Source organism: Xyrauchen texanus, chromosome 47 (genome assembly GCF_025860055.1).
Source record: "Xyrauchen texanus isolate HMW12.3.18 chromosome 47, RBS_HiC_50CHRs, whole genome shotgun sequence".
Lineage (NCBI taxonomy): Eukaryota > Metazoa > Chordata > Actinopteri > Cypriniformes > Catostomidae > Xyrauchen > Xyrauchen texanus.
The window spans coordinates 9,129,576-9,149,608 of record NC_068322.1 but is presented as its reverse complement, the minus strand read 5'-3'; the positions used below and the strand labels follow the sequence as shown (position 1 = coordinate 9,149,608).

General features: G+C 41.8%; 1 protein-coding gene across 1 annotated transcript; it reads left to right on the top strand.

Moving 5' to 3' along the window:
• The first annotated feature begins 396 nt into the window (after window positions 1–396).
• On the top strand, window positions 397–19,998 carry LOC127638842 (scavenger receptor cysteine-rich type 1 protein M130-like). Its single transcript, XM_052120582.1, is given in 21 exon segments — window positions 397–454; window positions 547–855; window positions 2,424–2,719; window positions 2,829–3,171; window positions 3,769–4,092; window positions 4,189–4,506; window positions 4,661–4,963; window positions 5,199–5,276; window positions 5,484–5,798; window positions 5,984–6,208; window positions 6,378–6,473; window positions 7,243–7,299; window positions 7,473–7,529; window positions 7,643–7,711; window positions 8,074–8,136; window positions 11,017–11,079; window positions 15,244–15,288; window positions 15,291–15,376; window positions 15,472–15,526; window positions 19,480–19,554; window positions 19,739–19,998. Coding segments are annotated over 21 exon segments (3,495 nt in total).
• The last annotated feature ends 35 nt before the right edge of the window (window positions 19,999–20,033 follow it).

Genomic DNA, 20,033 nt, shown 5'->3' with positions numbered 1-20,033 from the left:
TGAATATAAACTGTTTATAAAAGAGTTTTTGTGAGATCAATCTACTTGAAGTTGTGTGACTGTATTTTTCTTCACACTGACTTGTGACAGACATGTGTCTATCCTTAGTAAATTGTCTCTTCATGACAGAGGAGGAGTTTTGCTCATCAGCGCTGACACTTTCTTGATATATATGGACAATGTAAAAATGCTGCTTTCTGATTTGTCACTGATTATGTTTGATGATTTCCCCCGTTCTCTCTAATAAGGCAACAGTGATTGTCATTGGCAGCTGTGAGGTTCTCTCTCTCTCTCCCTCTTCTTTCTTAGGGGTTGAGAGGAGTGAGTTTCTTCAGTGTCTTTACGGGAGCAGAGGAGAACTTGTACTGAAGGGAGTCAAACAAGCGGCAGAGGAAGATGGAGAGCTGTCTTACATGTATTTTTCTATTCGCATTGGTATCAATCATTACAGCCGGTAAGTACACACGCAGGATTAAGTGATACAATTAAAAAATATATAATGATAATAATTATTATTATTATTTGTGGTCTCTTTCCCATGGACAGACAATGTGAGGTTGGTTGGTGGTAGCAATGACTGTAATGGCAGAGTGGAAGTTCTTCATGATGGTTTATGGGGAACAGTATGTGACGATAACTGGGGTATGACAAATGCTAAAGTTGTGTGTAGAGAGCTGAACTGTGGAGAATCAGCACGTGCAGTTCATCTTGCTCATTTTGGACAAGGAACAGATCAAATCTGGTTGGATGAAGTTAATTGTAATGGATTAGAGTCCACGCTGAAGGACTGTGGAAACGAGGGATGGGGTAAACATGACTGTAAACATGATGAAGATGCTGGAGTCATCTGTTTAGGTAAGCTGCTCCATATATCACTCATTCTCAAAATTATATTGATGTTCCCATTACATACAGTGCATTCATAATGTATTCAAACCCCTTTCATATTTTGTTATTTAACAGCTTTTTGCTAAAATGCTTTCAATAATTATTATTTTATACATCAATATACACTCACACCAATAATGACAAAGCAAAAAACTGATTATTGATAACTTGCAAATGTATTAAAAAGAAAAAACTGAAATATCACATTGACAATCAATGTGATATTGTGATACTGAAGTTGCAATGATTGGAGTGGTGGTGGTATAGTGGTCTAAAGCACATAACTGGTAATCTGGTAATCTTGTAATCAGAAGGTTGCTGGTTCGATCCCTACAGACACCACCATTATGTCCTTGAGCAAGGCACTTAACTCCAGGTTGCTCCAGGGGGATTGTCCCTGTAATAAGTGCACTGTAAGTTGGTTTGGATAAAAGCGTCTGCCAAATGCATAAATGTAAAATGTAAAAATGTACATTGACCTTAGTATTTAAACCCTATGCTGTGACATTGAAATTTAGCTCAGCTGCATCCCATTTCTCTGGATCATCTTTGAGATGTTTCTACATTTTGTCCACCTGTGGCAAATTCAATTGATTGGACATGATTTGGAAAGGCACACACCTGTCTATATAAGGTATCACAATATCAGAGCAAAAACCAAGCCATGGGGTCAAAGTAAAGTATGGTGGTGGTAACATCTTGCTGTGGGGGTGTTTTTCAGCGGCTGGGACTGGAGGAAATTGTCAGGGTAGAAGGATAGCAGGATAGCAGGATAGCTGAATGCAGCAAAATATAGAGATATCCTTAATGAAAACTGGTCCAGAGTGCTCAGGTCCTCATACTGGGCTGAAGGTTCACCTTTAAACAGGACAATGAACCTAAGCACACAGCCAAGACAATGCAAGAATGCCTTAGTGACAACTCTGAGTGGCCCAGTTAGAACCCGGACTTGAACCCAATCGAACATCTCTGGAGAGACCTGAAAATGGCTGTCCACCAACGGTCCCCATCCAACCTGTCCGAGCTTGAAAGGATCTGCAGAGAAGAATGGCAGAAAGTCCCCAAATCCAGGTGTGCAAAGCTTGTCACACCATACCCAAAAAGACTTGAGGCTAATCACTGCCAAAGGTGCTTCAACTAAGTATTGAGTTAAGGGTCTGAATACTTATGACAATGGGATATATCTTTTTCTTTTCTTTTTTTTTTTAATGAATTTGCAGTTATCAAATAGGTTTTTTGCTTTCTCATTATGGGATATGGAGTGCAGATGGAGTGATGTGAACTATAATTTAAAGCATTTTAACAAAAGTTAAATTTAAAAAAATGTATCATTATGAATGTACTGGTATTTGAAAACATACATAGTGTAGATATGGTGTGTTTCTATTTATGAACCATTATCAACTACATTTATCATTTCATGAGCCTGAATGTAAATGGACATTTTGTATCTGTATTTAAATCACAGGCAGTTGAGTTTATTCAACTCTTTGAGAAGCTATTGTTGAATAGGTAGAACTTTTTTTTTTTTATAGACTCAGAACAAGGACTTCGACTTGTGAATGGATCCCACCTGTGCTCTGGTAGAGTGGAGATGCTTCATACACAGGGTTGGGGCACAGTGTGTGATGCTGCCTTTGACCAGCAGGATGCAGAGGTTGTGTGTAGACAGCTGGGCTGTGGGGTTCCTGCAAAGGTGATTGGAGCAGCTGCTTTTGGCCAAAGGAATGGACCTATTTATTCAGAGGATATTGACTGTAGTGGCAACGAATCTCAGATTCACCTCTGTCCACAACAATCTTCACACAAACACTGTTACCATGAAAATGATGTGGGAGTGATTTGCTCTGGTTGAGTATCAGTATTGCTCTTCTCTTTAGATACATTTCATTCATAATATTCTGTTTTGTTAAAAAATCTCCAGTTTTATATATTTATAGTTAGAAATAAGCTCAGTTTTATGTCCAGGTTACACAGCACTCAGACTGGTGAATGGTTCAGACTCTTGTTCTGGTCGAGTGGAGCTTCAGCATCTCAGCAAGTGGCACACAGCGAGTCATGCAGGCTGGGACATGAGAGCTTCAAGTGTCCTCTGTAGACAGCTGAATTGTGGGATTGCTGTGTCTGTTGTGGGATCAGACTGGTTTGGAGAGGGAAGTGGTGAAATCTGGGCTGATGTGTTTGATTGTCAGGGGAATGAAACACAACTCTCACAATGTCCCATCTCTTCATGGAGTCGAGCTGAATATTCTCACAGACAAGATGTTGGAGTCATCTGCTCCAGTAAGCACAATTCACACAAAGTTATGATGAGGGGCAGTTCACTCTAAAATAAAAATGTCTGTCATTTACTCACCCTTACGTTGTTCCAAATCCATATGACATTCAATGCCATATATATATATATATATATATATATATATATATATATATATATATATATATATATATATATATATATAAAAATTTCCATACTATGAAATGTCTTTTACAATTAAAATTTATTCTGGATGAGCCAACCCACATTCTCAATTATAAGGTATAAAAACTCATTCATGCCAGCTGCCATTAAGATGCTAAACAGTAACAAATGACTGCTACCTACTTGTACACTTTTTATTCCCACTGTGTGTTTTCACGGTACAGTGTAATGAGGCATGTTTGTATTGTCTATACTCTGTGTATATTTTATGTGGTTTGTTGTAAGTGTGTGTCGCAGTGACTGTAGCCCAAGACAAATTTCCCCGGGGGACATTAAAGTATATTTTATCTTATCTTTATTTATATGTATATTAAAGATGAAACACATTTTGTACAATGTCTAAGTACAGTTTTATGTCAGAGTAGTATTATCAATATTTAAAGGTCACTCTCCCTCAGATTCATCTCTGGCTCTTCATGATGGGCGAGTGCGGTTGTCTGGAGAGAGAGAGTGTGAGGGGGAAGTGGAAGTTTACATTAATCAGGTCTGGAGAAGAGTTCTGCTGGATTCCTGGAGTCTCACTGAATCCTCTGTGGTCTGCAGACAGCTGGGCTGTGGCTCTGCGCTGAACTTCTACAGCTCCTCTTCATCCAGTCCTGAACACAGTCATGAGTGTGTGATGGGCTTCCAGTGTTCTGGGAGTGAAGCTCATCTGGGGAACTGTAGCTCTCCACAAACTCTCAACTGCAGCTCCACACAACAGCTGTCAATCACCTGCCTTGGTCAGAACAACAATATATATGTAATTGTATTATCAAGACTAGTCATTAATGTGCATGTGCAATTACTGTTTTCTCTCTCTGTATATCTGATCTCAGGTCCTGAGTCCATCAGGCTGGTGGGTTCTGGAGGAGATTGTGCAGGAAGGCTGGAGGTTTTTCACAATGGCTCATGGGGGACAGTGTGTGATGACTCCTGGGATATTAAAGATGCCCATGTGGTGTGCAGACAGCTGCAGTGTGGAGTGGCCCTCAGTAACCAGCTGGTACCAGCCTGGTTTGGTCCTGGTTCTGGACCCATATGGCTGGATGAGGTGAACTGTGAGGGGAATGAGTCATCCCTGTGGAACTGCTTGTCTCAGCTCTGGGGAAAACATGACTGTCAACACAAGGAGGATGTAGGAGTCGTGTGCTCAGGTTAAAATTTAAACAGTCATTTGAACAATAACTTATTTGAACATTTCAATGCTGATGATGTTTGTGTCTGATGGTTCGCAACATCCAGTGTGCTTGCATTATACATTGACAGACTGTGAGCACTGAGGTTGATTCAAATGCTTTTCTAATCTAGAGTTTAGAGAGATCAGATTAACTGAGGGCTGTGAAGGGAATGTGGAGGTTTTCTACAATGGATCGTGGGGTAATGTATGCTGGAACCAGATGGACAGAGACACAGCGAGTCTGATCTGTCAAGAGCTGAACTGTGGAAGATCTGGTGTTGAGTCTGATTCGTCATCAAGAATAAAATCCGCTTATAACTGGCTAGATAAAGTGACATGTCGACCACATGACACAAATCTGTGGCAGTGTCCATCATCACCCTGGGGACAGAATGAGTGTTATGAAGATGAAGTGGCCCAAATCACCTGCTCAGGTAAGATGATGATTAAATATTCTAAGATGGTTTCTGTTGTCATGTTTCTTTAAAAATAAATGTTATGTGCATTAATTAAACAATAATAAGTAAACAATGATACGTTAAGTAAAGGTTTGGGAAAAGGGTAAAGTCAATTTTTAAGCTAAATTAAATAAAGCACTGAGAGATTTGATGAATGTAATATCCTAATGTTCTGTTCAGTTCTGTTAATTTTATCATGTTATAATCTCAGAGAAGGAGAGTTTGGAGTCTCCTCGCAGTCATCTTCCATGTTCCACCTCACGATTGTCTCTTCATAGACAGTGTTCAAGTACGTTTTTGTTTTTTTTTTTGACAACAAACAGGTTTAAATGATTATTTCTGTAAGTCTGTATTTTTTTTCTATATAAATATCTCTTTGTCTTTCAATATGCATAAAAAAATTATTAAAATTTTAAAGCCTTTTATATTCAGTTTCATTTAGCCGATAATGTTGTTAATTTCTGATGTGTTTCCTCATCTGTTACATGTTATTTAGAGCATGTTCCTCTGAGACTGAGTGGAGGGAAGGGCCGGTGCTCTGGGAGGCTGGAGGTGTATCATAACGCTGTGTGGGGTTCAGTTTGTGATGATCAGTGGGATATCAGGGATGCTCAGGTGGTCTGCAGGCAGCTGGGTTGTGGAGCAGCACTGAGTGCTGATGGGAATGCAGCCTTTGGTGCTGGTGAAGGTGTTGTGTGGCTGAACAGAGTCGAGTGCAGAGGGAATGAGATTCACCTGTGGGACTGTCCTCTCTCCCTAAATAACCACACTGACTGCTCACACAAAGAAGACGCTGGACTCACCTGTGCAGGTGAGATTATTACGCTGTGTTGAAACCAGAACTGTCTCCCTATAGGACAGTTTACAGTATTACAGTCGTACTATAAGAAATTGTATTCATTTGTTAACTTTAAAGCTGATGAAATGTATTGTATTAATGTATTCAGGACCACAATCATTTCAGAATTTCTAATGTGTTTGTTTTTACATTGACAGATTTGTCTTTGTCCACGACTCCTGCCACAGCAACATCAGCTTTTCCTCCAGTTTCACAGACAGAAAGGGGACCAGTGCGATCAACATCAATCCCTCCTCCACAAACTCCTCAATCAGATCCTCTCTCCATCCCTCCAGTGGTTGTGTTTGTTCTGGTATCTGTGCTCTTACTGATCTTACTGCCACTCATTGTACTGATTCAGCAGAACAGAGTGATGAGAAGAGGTACGACAGATACAAACATAACATACAGTTCAATTCTGACACCATCAACTAAAACAACAACTGCATGTTTTATTTTTTTGTGAAATCGTAACTTCAATGTTGTTTTATTCAGTGTGTCATAAGTCATGTTTTGTGAAATGACCGCAGGTTTGTCTATCTTCTCTCACAGCTCTCTCTAAGAGGAGACACAGGACTCTTTCTGAAACAGTTTATGAGGAGATCGATCACAGGCACACAAACAGACACAGTCACTTCACTCAGAGGGGTGAGGCATATTGAGCGAACATAATTTAAAATTAATTGGAAATATGTTTATGAAATAATGAAAATTGTTGTCAGAAATGGAAAAATATATCCACAGGCAAACACTTCAGTAAAGTACTTAAAGTATGTAATGATATTAAAACAAGGAAAAACTTGATACACCATTTATAGTAATTCTCTATTAGTGGTCTGTCACTACATCATATAAATAATGAAACGCATCAATGTTCAAAATCTAATTCACTTTTTGATTTGTTGTTATCAATTAAATCACATTCTGCTGTAATTCAATTCAAATTGATATTAAAGCCAATGTCTCTTATTAATGTTGTTGGAGAAAGCGTAGATGAGAGCGTCTATAATTAGTGCTGTTGAACCTCCTGTCTAAAACCACAGAGCTGCAGGTGTGTGCGCCTGTGTGCATGCGTGTGCCAATGAGGAATGTGTTCATGTGAGGATACGTGTGTGCGTGTATGTGTGTGTGCGCGCGTGTGTGTGTTCGTGTTTAAGGAGTGCAGTCAATGTACCATATACATACGTGTTTAAAAGGTTTCTTTTTATCATTCTATTGTTTGGAAGGTAAATGTTTTGGTATTTGATTAATTTAATAAAAGTGTAGTGTTTGACTGTCGGCTGATTTGATATTGTCTAATTCTCACTAAAACTAGTGATATCTATGATCCAGTGAAAACTGTGAACTCTTAAGAAAATGGCGATTCAAGTCTGTTTTTAATAAATATGTTTCAGACTGATCTTCTCTCATTTAATAGGAAGTCTCATCTCTGAAGAACAGCATTCTGGGTATGAAGATGCTGAAAATTTCTCAGGTTAGAGATTGTATATTACATTTAATTAAAAAAAAAAATACTTAAAAGGTAAAGTATGTAATTCACAAATTATAACCCTGAATGAAATATTTGACTGATGACTCTATGCTATTAAAATACTGCAGTTTAAAATACTAATATATTAAAGTCTCCTGCCCTGTTTTTCTCTTCAGAAAAAGAGTTCAAGTCTGAATATTATGATGATGTCATCAACGGCAGTGGCGTAATAGGTCAGTGATAACATGGTTTCAACACCAGATGTTTAATAAACCTAATGGTCACATGGCCTGCAACTGTGAGAACATTTTGTCTTTTTGTTTCCAAAAATATACTGTTTTGACAGAAGAGATGGTGAAAAAAGACAGACTGGAATATTATGATGATGTCATCACTGTTGGAGTGAAGCCAGACTGTGAGACTGGTTCTGTTATTCTATAATAGGATGAAATACAAAAAAAAAAAAATCTTCAAAAACCTAAAAATCTAAAAAAATCTTAACATTATCTGTATATTACAGTTAAGGCTAAAATATACTTTAAAGTTTGATTTTAGCATAATGGAATCTGTTTCATGTTGAAGTTGCAGAAGACTTACCTGAGAGGTACAATGATGTCATTACCAGCAGAAACAATTCAGAAATAAAAAAAGGTGTTTTAACTAGTAAATAGAATATTTTTTTTATGTATATAGTCCTCCTAACATCTTGCCCATTACAGGTAATATGTTATATTTATTGGTTTGTGTTGATGTATACATTTTCTTCTTTTTTTGTAGTGAAGACACCAGTTAACTATGATGATGTCATTATTAATGGGCACAGCTCACAAGTTGTACACAGTGAGTCGCAACTTTTAAGATTTCATTATCACAAATGTTTTATTATCACTCTATTTTATTTACGTTTATTAGACTGGAGTACTGTGTATTCTAACAGTCTTTAAAGGGTTTGTTCACCCCCAAATTTTTATTCTCTCCTTTACTCATCCCAGATGTGTATGATTTTCTTAATTCAGAAGAATACATTTGAAGAAAAATAGAACAATGGCTCCGTAGGTCCTTAAAATCCGTGGATTGTGATCAGACTTTTGAAGCTTCAAAAATCACAGACAGTTAGCATAAATGTCATCCATATGACTCCAGCGCAGCACTGGACTGGTAATCTGGAATACTGGGCCGACGAACTTTGGGGGCGATCAGGGGCAAACTGGCCATCGGAAGCACCGAACGGGCTGGTGGGTTGGCCGCGAAACGGGCCGAATGGGCAGCGATAAGCTAAAATGAGCTGCCGCGTTATGCAGAATGGACCACAAAATGGCGCCGCGATATGCAGAAAAGGACAGCAAACATTTTGGGCCAGTTGCTGTGTAAAATCCTAGGCCAGTTTCTCTTTCCAGTCCAGCCCTGCTCCAGTGGTTAAAATAATGTCTTCTAAAGCAACACGATTGCTTTTGGTGTGAAAAAGATTAATATGTATGTACTTTTTAAACTATAAACATCGCTTCTGGTCAGACTCTGCAGCAGTAAGCACATGTGACATATTCCAGAAGAGCAGTGCTGTTTACAACTGAGATGGAGGAACACTGTACAAAAGCTTAGTTGGTTTTGGATTTGATCAATATTTTTATCTGTATCTGGATATCTTAGTAGTGGTCAACTGACCTGGTAGTGGTCAAATGACATAGTAGTGGTCAACTGACATATCACAAAGGTCCCTTTTTTTTTTTTGCCCCTTATGCAAATATGCGCATATCTCGTTTAAACAGATGTAATAAAACAACCTCACACAACTGCAGCAGATGCAGCATCATGTGGGACACTCATAAATCTTCCTCTGAAGCATGTATTCTAACAGAATACTAAAAAGTCTAACTTTTTCTAATGATAAAAGGTAAATATCAATAAATTTTATATTATGTACCTTCTGCAAATATGCAGATATCACGTTTAAAAAGATGTAATTGATGAACCTCATGAAAATCCCGCCTTTTCTTCACATCAAGCTCATCTTATATCTTTGAGCACGTATTCCATCAGCCAGAATAAAAAACTTCAGGATCAAAAGTTCCTCTGATTCACAAATCATGACGGTCAGTCCGTGACAATCCAAGCAGGCGATCAAGGCCTTTTAAACTGTCAGGAGATTGCTGCTCACACTGAATCTGCAAGAGCACTTGAGTGCAACTTCAAAGTAAAAGTGTTTCACATGTGATATGAGTCTTAATCACTATGCATTGTATGTGCAATTGGTTTGACTCAGTATTATTTTTAAAAACGTGGACATGTCATCTATGGTTGCTGGACTACTGTGTGTACTGTTATTTCCTTCTTCCTAATATATTAACAATTTATTCATGTGCAAATAAATTACAAATATTTTGACTAAACAGAAATTAGAAGAAACTGCTATCTGCCATTTAAAATACAATATTATTTTTTAGATTATTTTTAACAAGTTAAAGTTTAGTGTGAAATTGAGTAAATATAGTGGTATAGTGGTAAGAGGTTTATTGATTTTTTTTTTTTTTTAGCAATTTTATGTTTGTTATATAATATATGAAATTGTGTCATATATCGACATGGTATCGGCCACTTAAAAAAAAAAACATATTAATCGATTACTAGTCTCGACCGAAAGAAAAATGTGAGATTAGGTACGTAACATAATGCGAATACGTCACATAAGAGGCTGCGTTCTTGTGAATGCACATACTGCTGCTGACCGGAAGCCATGGTATATAGTTAAAAAGTACTTTTATTCAAAATTTTCAAACCAAAATTTATCGTTTTCCTTTAGAAGAACAGCTGCATTCGTATTGATGACGTTTGTGTTGGCTATCAGTTCTTTTTGGAGCTTCAAAGGTCTGATCACCATCCACTTGCATTTTAAGGACCTACTTTGCCAAGACATTTTTGTGTTTTTCTTCAAATGAGTTCTGCTGAAGAAAGTAAGTCATACACATCTGAGATGACATGAGGGTGAGTATATGATTAGATAATTTTCATTTTGGGGTGAACTATCCCTTTAAAGATGCTCTCAGCCATTTTTGCTTATTAAAAAAATATATTCCTAAAGAAATAAATTGCAATCTTGATACATAAGTATAAAATAATGAGCATTCACATTCATTAACTGTAAAGTAAAAGCTGTTTAAATATACATGGAAAGGGTCTCCTGCATGGGGGCTGCCATGTTAGGATCATATGACCAGCCAAACACTACTCACTTAATCTCAGTAACCACCATGTTGATTGACATTTTTACTCATGGATTAATTAATCATGACTGACTGTGCATGGAGAATTTCTACAATGAGGTAACTGAAAATTATTTCATTCGATTTATGCTGCATCCAGGCCTCTTGGTGTCAGTGTAAGTCCAAGGTTACATAAATAACAAAGTTACTGACAGCATACAAACAGGATAAATCACCCTCCGAAGGGTGCTTTTAAGGGAGAGCAATCATGATAGTCATGCTGTAATATTGCATCAAACAGAATTTCTGAAGTGAATTTACCCTTATTTTTGAGCCCCACACCTTTTAGTTCTTCAAAGCTCCCATAGTGGATAGATGGTAATGTCGTCAAAGGGAATGGGGCATAGGTATGATCACTTCTGAATGGAATGCACCCACTGACTACAAATTTAAGGAAAAAAGGACCCATGATATCAAACAAGGTGTATTAAGTGTGAATCCATTGTTTTCACATGTGTTTCAGAGGAGGGAGTTCAGGAGTATGATGATGTGAAGAGTGTAAGTGAAGATGTGAGAGATCTGTTAGGTAGGTTATTGTAACCATTTTATGCTCATTAAAAGTGTTTTCTTATATATTTTATATTCATATCCATTTTATATGCAGTTTGATATTTATTTTTGTATTATATAACAGACTATGATGATGTGGGTGAGGAGTCAAACCAAGGAGGAACTGTGTGACTTAATGGCCACACCCACTGCCTCTGAAATCATATTAAAGCTGAGAAGTTTATGAAAACTTACTACTAAAGCTTCAGTGCCTTCTATTTTCATGTTATTTCAAATATTTCTGTACTGAATTTTACACACTTTTTGCAATTTGTTTTAGCTTTGAAATTAATATGAATAATTGATCTTATATTAATATATTATAATTTAAGTTCCTGATGTCTTAATGTTCTTTCATATGTTTTTGTAATTAAATTTATATAACTTTGCATTTTGTTTTTATATATTAATAATAAGGCTCTTTTGCATAATTACCAAATGAAATAAACATATTTCACTGGCTATGTTCATTTCACTGGTCTTAAAAAAAGAAGAAAAAAACAGCTGGTCACAACAATCAAACAACTTGAGAAAAGTTTTAAGAGAGTCGCAGTGTTTTCACTTTTTTCAGGGAAACTGACCTACTAAATCAAGCATGGCATCAGTTCAGCCAGGTCATGTTAGTCAAGCTGCAATTAGCTGATGCTCGGCTGACCATGATGTCTACCAGTAAAATAAATTATATTTAAGACCTCCATTTACTCAATGCCTTAGCTGACCTTCCATTGTATACAAAAGCCCCACACCATGGTACAATGATCACTCATGCTCTCAAGAGAGCTGCTCGGAAAATGGAGCGCATTGGAAGAGTACAAAATTAGAGGTAATTTGTGTCCATAGCTACAGACAAGCACTAAAAACTGCCAGGTCAGCATTTTTTTTTTTTGCAAACTCATAAAAAATATAAAAAGTAATCCTATGTGTTTATTCAGTACTGTGGCTAAATTGGTTAGGAATAAAGCCTTATCTAAGCCAGATATTCTGTCTCAGCACAATAGTAATAACTTAATGAATTTCTTTACTGATAAAATTGAAATTATCAGAAATAAAATTGGAAATATGCAATCATCTGTCTCAGCACCTCATAAAACAGTGTCTCATAATTTTCCTCATGAGCAACTTCAATCGTTCACTGTCATAGGTCATGAAGAGCTAACAAAATATCAAAAGCAATCCAATACCAAATAAGCTCTTAAAAGAGGTATTCCCTGTAATCTCAGAACCTCTTCTTAATAATATTAACTCCTCGCTATCCTTAGGACATGTCCCAAGAAACTTTAAAATGGTAGTTATCAAACCACTTATTAAGAAGCCACAGCTTGATCCTTGAGAATTGGACCAATTTCAAATCTCTAATTCATGCCGAAAATACTAGAAAATCTAGTGTCCTCCCAATTATGTTCATTTTTAGGCCCTATCACAGTACAAAAACTGCAGTTACATCAGAGTTACAAATGACTCACTCTTATCATCTGATCACAGCTGCATTTCTCTTCTAGTGCTTTTAGATCTTAGTGCTGCCTTCGACACCATAGATCACGACATTCTCTTGGAAAGGCTTGAAAATTATGTTAGCATTAGTGGACTTGCATTAGCATGGTTAGGTCCTATTTAGCAGACTGCTACCATTTTGTCTGTGTAAATGAGGAATTGTCAAATCAAACAAAAGTTAAGTATGGACTGCCACAGGGATCAGTTTTAGGGCCTTTTAATGTTTGCAATACTATTTAATTCCTTAATGGTCACTTTCTTACTGTCTATGTTTCTTTTCTTCTCTCTCTCTCTCTCTCTCTCTGTATAATAATGCAGTGCATATTACTTACTTTGGACCAGGCACAGGAAATATCTTGATGGATCAGAGTCCACAATAATGCTGGAAAAAAGAAAAAAGGGCGATCATGAATGTAAGCATGATGAGGGTGTTGGAGTTGTCTTCTACCCGCCCTATGCTGGTTTCGCAGAGCATGGTAAGTGCTTTGAGCTCCCCCTCAGGACAGCTGCCTTGGATCAAAGCATATCTCCCCGACACAATGTTGCCTACTCCCCCTGCTGTGAGGCCCCACCCCCAGGTATGTCAGACGCGATCGTCCCCTTAGTGCCCCGGATCTTGGATGCATGGCTAACACTTTCCATCCCATCACGATGGCTGGCCAGGACCATCCGACTCGGCTACGCTATTCAGTTCGCTAGGCGCCCGCCCTGGTTCAGCGGCATCTGCTTCACTTCTGTGCAGGGCGAGAATGCCGCCACCCTGCGTGCGGAGATCGCGACACTTCTTCGCAAGGGCACGATAGAGCCTGTCCCTCCAGCCGAGGTGGAGAAAGGGTTCTACAGCCCATACTTCCAAAGAAAGGCGGTGGGTTGTGACCAATCTTGGACCTGCAAGTTCTGAACTGGTCCTTACACAGACTCCCATTCAAGATGCTGACGCAGAAACACATTTTGACGTATGTCCGGCATCAAGAATTGTTCACAGCGGTAGACCCGAAGGCTGTGTACTTTCACGTCTTGGTTCAACCTTGACACAGACCCTTCTTATGGTTTGCTTTTGACTTGCAAGGCTATTCAGTACAAGGTCCTCCCCTTCGGCCTGTCCCTGTCCCCTTGAGTCTTCACAAAAGTCGCAGAGGCAGCTCTTGCCCCGATAAGGGAAGTGGGCATCCGCATACTCAACTAACTCGACGACTGGCTGATTCTAGCATACTCTCGAGAGTTGCTGTGCATGCACAGGGATTTGATGCTCAGGCACCTCAGTCGTCTAGGGCTTCGGGTCAACAAAGGAAAAGAGCAATCTCTCTCCGGTTCAGAGCATCTTTTTTCTTGGCATGGAGTTAGACTTGGTTTCAATGATAGCGTGCCTCACAAGCGAGCGCTCGCAGTCAGTGCTGAACTGCCTGAAGTCATTCAGGTGGAGGACAGCGGTTCCACTGAAACAATTTTAGAGGCTCCTGGGCCATATGGCTTCCTCAGTAGCAGTCACTCTGCTTGGGCAGACACATATGAGACCGCTTCAGTACTGGCTTCAGACTTGAGTCCCGAGATGGGCATGGCCGTCAGGCACACATTGCTTAGAAATCACACTGCTCTGCCGGCACATATTCAGCCCTTGGACAGACCTTGCGTATCTACGGGCAGGAGGTCCCCTGCAGCAAGTGTCCAGATGGGTCGTGGTTACCACAGATGCCTCCAAACTGGGCTGGGGCGCCATGTGCAACGGGCACGCAGCCGCCGGTTCCTAGTCAGGACCGCAACTGGTTTGGCACATCAACTGCCTAGAGTTGCTTGCTGTACTACTCGCCCTGTGGAGGCTATTACCATTGATCCAGGGCAAGCATGTGGCAGTCTGGTCCGACAACACAGTGGCAGTAGCATATATAAATCACCATGGCAGTGTGCGCTCTCATCACATGTCGCAACTCGCCACCTTCTCCTCGCCGCCTTCTTACTCAGCAGCGGCTGAGGTGACCTGAAGTAGCGTTTGTTCGGAAAATGGTGTTCTTCCAGAGCCAAAGACACCCAGTGGTGCGCAGTAGAGTCAGTGCTTTCCTTCCTGCAGGAGAGGCTGGAAGGTATACGTAGCCGCTAAAGCCGCACACCAGGACACAGTGGATGTTAAGTCACTAAGGAAACACAACCTGATCATTAGGTTCCTCAGAAGCGCCCGGAGGCTGAATCCTCCCAGGTCAAGGGAGTTCTCAAGCATTCTCTGTCAGCGACTCTTGCCTGGAGTTTGGTCTGGCAGATTCTCACGTGATCCTGAGACCCCGACCGGGCTATGTGCCAAGGTTCCCACGACCCCCTTCAGGTATCAGGTGGTCAACTTCAAAGCCTCTTCCCCGGGAACCTCTTCAGCTGGGCTGTGGCTCTGCGCTGAACTTCTACAGCTCCTCTTCATCCAGTCCTGAACACAGTCATGAGTGTGTGATGGGCTTCCAGTGCTCATCTGGGGAACTGTAGCTCTCCACAAACTCTCAACTGCAGCTCCACACAACAGATGTCAATCACTTGCCTTGGTCAGAACAACAATATCTGGGCATTTCATCTGTGGATAATAGTCATTAATGTGCCTGTCCTATAACAGTTTTCCCTCTCTGTATATCTGTTCTTACGTCGTAAAAAATCATGCTGGTGGGTTCTGGAGGAGATTGTGCGGTGAGACTGGAGGTTTTTCACAATGGCTCATGGGGACAGTGTGTGATGACTCCTGGGATATTAAAGATGCCCATGTGGTGTGCAGACAGCTGCAGTGTGAAGTGACCCTCAGTAACCAGCAGGTACCAGCCTGGTTGGTCATGGTTCTGGGCCCATATAGCTGGATGAGATGAACTATGAGGGGAATGAGATGTCCCTGTGAAACTGCTCTTCTCAGGTCTGGGGAAAACATGACTGTCAACACATGGAGGATGTAGGAGTCGTGTGCTCAGGTAAGCAGTATACTGCAGCGAAATGTATTATTGTTGTTCATTAACATTTAAAATAATTAAAATACATTTCTTGGTTGTAAAGGGAATATGGAGGTTGTAAAGGGAATATGGAGGTTTTCTAGAATGATGGACAGAGACACAGCGAGTCTGATCTGTCAAGAGCTGAACCGTGGAAGTTCTGGCAGTGAGCCTACAAATTCAAATGGACTGAAGTCTCATAATTGGCTGGATCATTTTAAATGTTGTCCACATGACTCCACTATGTGGCAGTGTAAATATTCAGCCTTGGGAAAGAATGATTGTTGTCTTAAAGATGTGGCTAATATTATCTGTTCTGGTTAGACTATCTATAGTAAATTATTTGAGATGTTATTGTTATATGATGATGTCAAGTCAAGTCAAGTCAAGTGGTTTTTATTGTCGTTTCAACCATATACAGTTAGTACAGTACACAGCAAAACGAGACAACGTTCCTCCAGGACCATGGTGCTACATAAAAACAACAAAGGACCAACATAGGACCACATGAGACTACACAACGAAATAAAATACCTATATAAAAAAACCTATATATATCTATATAAAGTGCACGTGCAAACATGTGCAAAAAGTACAGGACAGTACAACAAATTACTGACAATGAACAGGACAATAGACAGTGCAGCGCCGACCAGTACTCAGTAGTGCAAAAAGATGACAGTTTCTAAAGATGTAAACATAACATACTATGAGATAGTGTTCTATGCACATAGCAGTTATTGAGGAAGCAGACAGTTATAAAGTGACAGTTATTAAAGTGCAACTCAGGACATGTGTGTGTCAAACCAGTCTCTGAGTATTGAGAAGCCTGATGGCTTGGGGGAAGAAGCTGTTACACAGTCTGGCCGTGAGGGCCCGAATGCTTCGGTACCTCTTGCCAGACGGGAGGAGGGTAAAGAGTTTGTGTGAGGGGTGTGTGGGGTCGTCCACAATGCTGGTTGCTTTATGGATACAGTGTTTTTTGAAAATGTCTTTGATGGAGGGAAGAGAGACCCCAATGATCTTCTCAGCTGTCCTCACTATCCTCTGCAGGGCTTTGCGGTCCCAAACGGTGCAAGTCCCAAACCAGGCAGTGATGCAGCTGCTCAGGATGCTCTCAATAGTCCCTCGATAGAATGTAGTGAGGATGGGGGTTGGGAGATGTGCTTTCCTCAGCCTTCGAAGAAAGTAGAGACGCTGCTGGGCTTTCTTGGTGATAGAGCTGGTGTTGAGGGACCAGGTGAGGTTCTCCGCCAGGTGAACACCAAGAAATTTGGTGCTCTTGACGATCTCCACAGAGGAGCCGTCGATGTTCAGCGGAGTGTGTTCACCTTGTGCTCTCCTAAAGTCAACAACCATCTCTTTTGTTTTGTCGACATTCAGGGACAGGTTGTTGGCTCTACACCAGTTCGATCAGCCGCTGCACCTCCTCTCTGTATGCTGACTCGTTGTTCTTGCTGATGAGACCCACCACGGTCGTGTCATCGGCGAACTTGATGATGTGGATTCGAGCTGTGCATTGCTGCACAGTCGTGGAGTCAGCAGAGTGAACAGCAGTGGACTGAGCACACAGCCCTGGGGGCCCCAGTGCTCAGTGTGGTGGTGGTGGAGATGCTGTTCCCGATCCGGACTGACTGAGGTCTCCCAGTCAGGAAGTCCAGGATCCAGTTGCAGAGGGAGGTGTCCAGGCCCAGCAGGTTCAGCTTTCCAATCAGGTGCTGGGGAATGATTGTGTTGAATGCTGAGCTGAAATCTATGAACAGCATTCGAACGTATGAGTCCTTATTGTCTAGGTGGGTGAGGGCCAGATGGAGGGTTGTGGTGATGGCATCGTCCGCTGAACGGTTTGAACGATCACGCAAACTGCAGTGGGTCTAGTGAGGGGGCAGCTGGGTCTTAATCTGCCTCATGACGAGCCTCTCGAAGCACTTCATGATGATGGGTGTAAGCGCGACGGGACGGTAGTCGCTGAGGCAGGACACTGAAGACTTCTTTGGCATGGGGATGATGGTGGTGGCCTTGAAGCACGCTGGAACAACGGCGCTGCTCAGAGAGATGTTGAAGATGTCGGTAAGAACATCTGCTAGCTGGTCTGCACATCCTCTGAGCACTCTGCCAGGAATGTTGTCTGGTCCAGCAGCCTTCCGTGGGTTGACTCTACGTAGAGTTTTCCTCACATCTGCCGTGGTAAGACAGAGCACCTGGTCGTTGGGAGGAGGGGTGTACTTCCTCGCCATCACGCCGTTCTGCACTTCAAACCGAGCGTAGAAGTCGCTCAGCGCATCTGGAAGGGAGGCATCTTTGTCACAGGCAACTGATGTTGTCCTGTAGTTGGTGATGGCCTGGATGCCCTGCCACATGCGCCGCGTGTCACCGCTGTCCTGGAAGTGACTGTGGATTCTCTGGGCGTAGCGCGCTTTGCCTCTCTGATTGCCCGTGACAGTTTGGCCCTAGCTGTTCTTAGGGCTGCCTTATCGCCTGCTCTGAAGGCGGAGTCTCGACCTCAGCAGCGTGCACACCTCCGCAGTCATCCACGGCTTCTGGTTGAGCGTGTGGTGATGGTCTTGAGAAAGTGACATCATCAATGCACTTGCTGATGTAGCTGGTCACTGATGCTGTGTATTCCTCCAAGTTGGTAGAATCGCCATATGTTGCAGCCTCCTGAACATGTGCCAGTCAGTACACTCAAAACAGTCCTGAAGAGCAGAGATGGCTCCTGCTGGCCAGGTTTTCACCTGCTTCTGAAGCGGTTTTGTGCGCCTGACGAGCGGTCTGTATGCTGGAATTAACATAACAGAGATGTGGTCTGAGTAGCCGAGGTGGGGGCGGGCTCCACCCGGCACGCCTGGGATGTTTGTGTAAACAAGATCAAGCTGCTCGCCTCTCGTTGCAAAGTCCACATACTGATGGAATTTAGGGAGCACTGTCTTGAGATTTGCATGGTTGAAATCTCCGGCGACAATAAACAGTCCGGCCGGGGTGAGCGTTCTGCAGTTCGCTCATAGCCCCATACAGTTCACAGAGCGCTTCCTTAGCGTTAGCGCTGGGGGAATGTAAACCCGGTTATGCAAACAGTGGTGAATTCCGTGGTAGATAAAAAGGTCTGCATCTAACAGTCACAAGCTCCAACAGCGATGAACAGTAACTAGAGACTAGCATAGAGTTCTTGCACCATTCCGTGTTGATGTAAACACACAAGCCACCACCGCGAGTCTTACCGCAGAGAGCTGTATTTCTGTCGGCACGAAACGAGGCGAGCCCGCCTAGCTGAATGGCGGCATCCGGAACTCTGTCGCTGAGCCACGCCTCCGTGAAAACAAAGACGCAGCAGTCTCTAAACTCACGCTGCGTAGCCTGCTGGAGTCGGATATAGTCCAGTTTATTGTCCAGGGAGCAAACATTTGAGAGCAGGATAGACGGGAGAGCCGGCCGGCTAGGGTTTGTTTTTAGCCTAGCATGGACCCCCGCCTCTTTCCGCTTCGCTCTCGCACACCGCCACGACGTCCTCTCCCCGCCACCGCATCAGGCGACGCCGAGGGCTGGAGGCCTGGTCTCCGCAGCAAGCCGAAAGCACGCCGTAGCGCCTCCTGCAGGTCATCATGCAGCTTGGTTTTTGCATGAGTCTTATATTTGAGTAGTGTCTGGCGATGGTAGACACGAACACTGGTTGCTCCGATGTCCATGTGTTGCAAAAGTCGGGCTTTTTTAACAAAAATAGCACCATTGTGGATCCGGAGTGGCCGCTGCGTGCTACCGCGCCGCCATCTTGGATTTTGATGAATCAGTAAATGATGTGAGACTTGTTTTGATTTTATTGTGTAATGTTGAAGGTAGACTGAGCTCTCAGTTGATTATAGGACTGACATATTTCAAGAATTTGATTCCCTAATTTTGTTTGGTTCTGTTCATTTTACTGATTCATGTTATAATCACAGAGGAGACTCATAAGGCCTCTCAGAGTCATCAGACATGTTCTACCTCACCATCTCCTCACCAGAAACAGTATCCAAGTAAGTTTATTTGACAGCAAAGCTGCAAAATTGCTAACATCACTTAAAGCACTGTAAATCTCTAAATTATTTGGATTCGACTTTCAAAATTAATTACAGCTTTAAATGCCTCTAGGGGCAGTTTCAGTATATTTGTATTGTAGCAAATGGTGTGATTAAGTGTTGGTTGCTGTGTGTTATTCAGAGCATGTTCCTCTGAGACTGAGTGGAGGGAAGGGCCGGTGCTCTGGGAGGCTGGAGGTGTATCATAACGCTGTGTGGGGTTCAGTTTGTGATGATCAGTGGGATATCAGGGATGCTCAGGTGGTCTGCAGGCAGTTGGGTTGTGGAGCAGCACTGAGTGCTGATGGGAATGCAGCCTTTGGTGCTGGTGAAGGTGTTGTGTGGCTGAACAGAGTCGAGTGCAGAGGGAATGAGATTCACTTGTGGGACTGTCCTCCCTAAATAACCACACTGACTGCTCACACAAAGAAGACGCT